Source organism: Dasypus novemcinctus, chromosome 15, assembly GCF_030445035.2.
Source record: "Dasypus novemcinctus isolate mDasNov1 chromosome 15, mDasNov1.1.hap2, whole genome shotgun sequence".
NCBI classification, from domain to species: domain Eukaryota; kingdom Metazoa; phylum Chordata; class Mammalia; order Cingulata; family Dasypodidae; genus Dasypus; species Dasypus novemcinctus.
The window spans coordinates 94,966,934-94,972,933 of record NC_080687.1 but is presented as its reverse complement, the minus strand read 5'-3'; the positions used below and the strand labels follow the sequence as shown (position 1 = coordinate 94,972,933).

The following is a 6,000-nucleotide window of genomic DNA, read 5'->3' as shown; positions in this document are numbered from 1 at the left end:
TGCAATTTTAAATCCATACTATTATTGAGAATTTTATATTATGCATATTTGACTTTAGCATCATTTATTTACATTTTTATCTGTCACATTTCCACAAGCACATTAGCAATGATTATTTAGAATTAAATTCTTAGTTTTTAAGATTTTATTTTTTAGCATCTTTTCTCTATAATTCTTCTTCCTTATTCTTAAGTTCTTCATTTTGCTTCAATGCTTGGTTGACTTGAGTACTGCTTTGAATAATTGTTTCAGGAAAGGTACATGGCTGCTATGCTTTGAATTGCTGTACATTGGTCTTATCTGTTACTCCTAAATACAAACAGTACTTTTCCTGGATATAGAATTATTGAGTTACAGTCCTCCCCCAAACTCTGTACACATTGCTTGAAGCTGCATATTACATATTTACATAACATATTTTTTTTTTAAATCTCAGTTGTATATTTACTTAGGGTATTTTTTTCAGGAGACTATAAGAGATTGGAAGGGCTAAAGCCACCCCAAGCCACCCCTTTGCATATCTCCAAGTTTTTGTCAGAGTGTGCGTGTTCACTTTTGTCAGGCAAGTTCAGATCCAGTAGTCTGTGTGGGATGACAACTGCAGGGGATGATTCACATCTTTTGGTCAATTATTCCCCTATCTACAGTAGCCTCACCTGGGCAGGGGTGGGGATTACAGATGGAGGATGGGGAAGTTAGAGGCAGGGGAGGAATTCCCATCTCAGGTTAGCCTAACAGCATTCACTTGTGGTCAATTTTCTCAGTGCCCCAGTTCTTGTCAATATCTATTCTTTCCACTCTCTAGAGTTGGTCTGAGACTATAAGAACTGCCTTGAGATTGATTCCATTTGAAGTAGATTTAGGTTCTAAGTTAGAGGCTTCATCAGGGCAAGAAATTGTTACCCCAAATCCATCTGGTGAGCCCTGTCCTTTGTCTCCAGTCATCAAATAAAATGAGGCCTTACTGGAGGGTCCACCAAATAGGCTTCTCTTCTTTTGATGAATAGAAGGGGCCCAGTATCTAGGGTGTTTCTTCTTTGAAATTTATCTTACTAAAATTCCTTATCTCCAAAGTACATTTCCGACCCCAATCTGTAATAGCCACTGGGCATCTTGATTTAAGAGATGAATATTAAAGAACAAGAGCATTGTTTATGCCTGATGCCCATTGCTGACATCGCTCATATTGTTGCTTTGGAAATTGAAGTCTGGCCAAGGCTTGATGACTTTCCCAGGATCCCACAACTTGTTAGCAGGAGCGCTTGTGTTGGAACACAGATCTCTTCTGCTCCTCCTCTGCCTCTGTGCTTTGTTGCTTTAGCTGATGACACCAAGTTTAATATTACCATAAAGTTGGAATTGAGGGCCTATAGGCAAGGGAAATGTTACTAAATAGTCAAAGTTTCGTGTTTCTCTCATATATATTTCATTCCAGATAAGAGGTAAAAAATCATGATAAGAAAAATATAATTTCTGAAGATTTTTAAAATTATGTTTATAAAGACCTTTGTTTTTTGGTTAAATTGATAATATATATTAGAGAAAATCTGTGATAAACTTGAAAACTGGAATTTTATTGATTTCTACTTCTTTTTGCAGTGGCAAGGTTAAGAGAAAGGTGCATTCAATTGTTTCATCACTCTCATTCAGGTAAGACTCTAGAAAAGGATGTCATTGAGTATGTGACATTTAATATCTACATTTTTTAAAATGAAAAGGAATCTGGAAAACTCTTGTTTGTTGTCCTGGGTGAATCCCATGAATTGGAGAGTAGGTATTGCAACTCTCCTGAGTTACAAGGGCCCAATCGGCACATGGACAGCCCAAAGATTTAAGTCTTGGGCATACACCTACCAACTCTAGTATTAACTATAAGTTTAAATAGAAGGGGCAGAAGAGCCATGTGTAGGGAAATCACAACTGAGTCCAACTCTGTCACACAGGAGCATAAATTCCAAGGTAAGGCCCACTGACAGGGTGCCAAACTCCTGAGCTGTCTGTCCTGCTTCTAGTGTCACTAGAGCCCTTAGGAGTCCTGCTATTTGAAGCAGTATTTATTGTAGCAGTCCACGAAGTCCTTCAGAGACATGCATAAGCATAACCTCTGAAATGACCTCCTGACTCACTTTGAAGACTCTTAGCCATGAAAACTCATTTGTACTTACCATTTCCCCCTTGTAGTCAATATCTTTTTCCAGATGCGTTGCTAGTTGGCGCTTGGTAATAATCCCTCTTTCCTTTTAAATTTGGAATATATTGAGTTGCAATTGTTGAAAGTATTTTTGAGACTAATTTATCTTTATAGATCATGTAAATAGTATAATCAATTTTGGAGAGTGTGTTTAAAATATGTAGAAGAAAGATTTAGGAGCTACATTAGACTTCAATTGTGTAAATATTTATGGAGTTGAATTACTTCTATATATCCATCACTGTGCTAGAAACATCCATGAATATGTAATTATATATTTGTTGAAAATCCCACCAATAAAAAGTCTTATTCATCAAAGTGGCTTTTATGAGCTTGTGTTAGGTCATACTTGTTTTTTTTAATTATTAAAATCTTAATAGTTATTAAGATTAATAATATTTATAATTATAAATATTTAATTATAATTATATTTATAATTATAAATATTAACTATAATATTTAATAATTATTAAAATCTTAATAGTTATTAAATTCTTAGAAATTATTCAGAAGTTTGATATATTATGAAAAATTGGTGAAAACCACTTACTAAATTCTCAGATTTTAAGAAGAGTTCTCAAATGGCTATTCAGCTTGTCTGTTTTATCTTGGAGTATTAGCCTGGTGTGTCTATTATAAAAGGGCATTATGATGTATTTTGAAATGTTTTGGGGGAATAAATTTTATTTTCCTAGCAACAGTTTTTATTGGGTAAAACAGTTTTATTGGGTAAAAATGGAGTAATATTTTTTAAATAAAATTTTATTTAAGTATATCATTTGTATATGAACATACTTACATAAACAATAAGTGTATAATAAAATTTGTGAATTTACAAAACATACATCATTTCATCATATTAATATAAAGGTCCTATACATCTCCCCACCACCAACACCTTGTATTGCTGTGAAACATCAGTTACAAACTGTGGAAGAGCATCATCAAAATATTACTAACTATAGCTCATGTCTTATATTTGGTGTATTTCCCCACAATTCACCCAATTAATAACATCCTTTATTAGCATTATATATATATTTTTTATCAATCATGAGCAAATGTTCTCATGTTTGTCCTGTTAACTACAGTACATCATCCACCCCTGGATTCCCTGTGTTATACAGTCCTGTGCTTTGTACAATCCATTCAAAGTGTACACTCATTTTCTCATTAACCACAGTCCATCATCCACTCCTGGATCCCTTGTTATACAGACCCATGCTTTGTTCAATCCATTAAAAGTACACTCAGTTACTCTGATTTTCATCACAGAGTGGTGCTATGATCACCACAGTCAATTTTCAGAATAATTTTTTGAGATCCTAAAGCAAAATGGTTTTTCCTAGCACTGGTCAGTTTTATCTTAAATAATGACATTTTGTTATCTGATAATTGTCCTAAATATAGTCTAACATAGGAATGAAAGCCACCATCTATCTGTCTGTCTGTCTGCCTATCTATCTATTTATTTATTTATTTTAGAATAATTGGAGTTTTCCTGATATTTGTGGATGTGTCTCTGGTCATTACAGACCTACTCATCAGTGATAAGGAAGCAAGTGTTCCTGTGGAATTTACTTTAGTTTCATTAGCTATAGCTTTATTTTTTCTCATGGATGTTCTTCTTCGAATATTCGTAGATGGGTAAGTATGATTACTTTTTTAAATGCATAAAAATTTTAGCAAAGCATCCCAAAGTAATTACCAGATCAACCTAACCAAAAATGTCCCTCTGTCAAAATAATTCTCTTTGAAAGCATGATCCACAGAGAAACAACAGTCCAAACCCTGAATTTTCAGAGTGTGGGCTTCAGTAGTACCAGTGTTGCAACTGTTCGTCCAGTCTCCAATAGTGTATTCTAGGTGTTTCCTTCAATAGGTAAATCTGAAAGAGGTTTCTAAATGGAGCCATCTGTCTGTATGAACAATGATAAGAGGAGCATGTATGTAAAGTCTAAATATTAATACTTTTATTAAGAGTTGAATCCTAAATAAGAGTTGTTGATGGTATATGTTTTAGTTTGCTGAAGCTGCTGTGATCAAAATACCAGAAATGTATTGGCTTTCACAATAGGAATTTATTAGATGAAAATGTTATAATTCTGAGGCTGCAAAAGGGTCCAAGGCATCATCAGAGATGCTTTCTTAATGGCTGTTGGCAAACCTGGCATCCTCCCACAAGCAAGGCAAAGTGGTGGCTCTGCTGGTCTCTCTCTGCCTTCTCCTCCAGGCTCACTTTGTCCGCAACCTCAGCTGAGGGTGATCAAGTACATGGTAGGGCTCCATCTCTTCAGCTTTGAGCTGGTCCATGGGCCTAGTCACTCAGGGGCTTCTTTTTGTGCACCCATGTTCTGTTTATTCCAGCCTCTGTCTCCTCAGCTTAATGGCAGCTGTCTTTCTCCATGTGTCTCCATTTATATGATTTCAGCAAGAGTATGGAGACCTAACCTAGGTCATGCCTCACCGACATTGTCCAATCAAAGGCCCTAAAGCAATCTAATAAAAATGATGTAATCAAGTTCCCTTAACTGAGTCTAATGCAATCAAAGGGTCCCATGCCCCCAGGAAAGGATTAGTTCAAAGAACATGATCTTTTCTGGGATCCATAAAACTTTAAGCTGTCACAGTATATTAAATACTAGATAATACATCATGAACAACACCCTATCTCAGTTAAAATTAACTTTTGTTAAGATACAGAGATTTGAGGCATGAGCATCCCATCAGGAAGGCTTGGCTGTTGGGCAGCAGCTGTTTTTCTCTCCTTGCTAGCTTTCTGAGGAGGTGGTTGGAGATGAGCCAAGCCCTTGGAGCTGGACCACTGGGTGAGTCAAGGATTTGGGTCCTACCCTTGCCTCATCCAGAGCATCTCAGAGAGCAGTTCATCTCCTGTCTGCTGAATTTTATTCCTCATGTTTGAGCTAAGGACAGCTACCTACTACCAAGTTACTCAAACCCAAAACAACTTCCCCAGGATGGGAAGACCTTCTTGGAGCAGCTGTGCCTTTGTCTCAAGGAGCCAGTGCTAGAGAGAAAGGTGCAGTAGATGAAAGTTCAGCTTTGCCCAAGGGGGGTGTAGCAGTTTGATGTGGTTATGAATTCCAAAAATAGATATTGGATTATGTTTGTAATCTGATGTGTACCTGGGCATGATTGAGTTAAGATTAGGGTTGGGGACTCACAGATAAATGGCATGGCAAAGGACAGAGTTGAGGGTTTTTGATGTCTGGAGTTTGATACTGCAGCCTTAAGCTGGAGCCCCAGGAAGTAAGCACACAGAGGAAAGAAAAGCAAGCACGAGGAAGAGAGGAACCCTGAGCTCAAGAAAAAGCAAGCCCTGGGAAGAGAGGAATGCTGAACCCAGAGAGAAGCAAGACCCTGGATGGGAGGAACCCATGAAGCCTGAACCCTCGCAGACATCAGTAGCCATCTTGTGGCCATAATGAAAATAGATTTTGGTGAGGGAAGTAAATTATGCTTTATGGCCTGTGGCCTGGTTGGTATCTGAACGCTCCTTACCTAAATAAATACCCTTTATAAAAACCAACCAATTTCAGCATTTTGCATCAGAACCCTTTTGGCTGACTAATACAGGGGGCTATACCAGCCCATTGGATTTCAAGTGTGAATACAAGCTAGGCAATGAGTTTGTAGGCCAAAATAGTGGACCCATACCCTCCTCACAAGTTCCTCTTTTACACTTTGCACAGCTTGTTGCTCTAAACCAGTATCGGCTTCCACTGACCAGGAGTACTACCCAACATCCCACTTTTCTTCTCCCACCTACATGAAGACAGTAGCATTTG

The 6,000-nt window shown here is 37.3% G+C and overlaps 1 protein-coding gene across 1 annotated transcript in view; it reads left to right on the top strand.

Moving 5' to 3' along the window:
• Positions 1 to 1,161: 1,161 nt before the first annotated feature.
• LOC101427048 (phosphatidylinositol 3,4,5-trisphosphate 3-phosphatase TPTE2-like) overlaps positions 1,162 to 6,000 on the top strand; it is a 109,610-nt gene continuing 104,771 nt past the window's right edge. The window contains exons 1-3 of the mRNA XM_058276680.2: positions 1,162 to 1,352; positions 1,600 to 1,650; positions 3,677 to 3,838. Coding sequence (XP_058132663.2) covers positions 1,162 to 1,352; positions 1,600 to 1,650; positions 3,677 to 3,838 — 404 coding nt within the window. The remainder of the gene's footprint in view (positions 1,353 to 1,599; positions 1,651 to 3,676; positions 3,839 to 6,000) is intronic.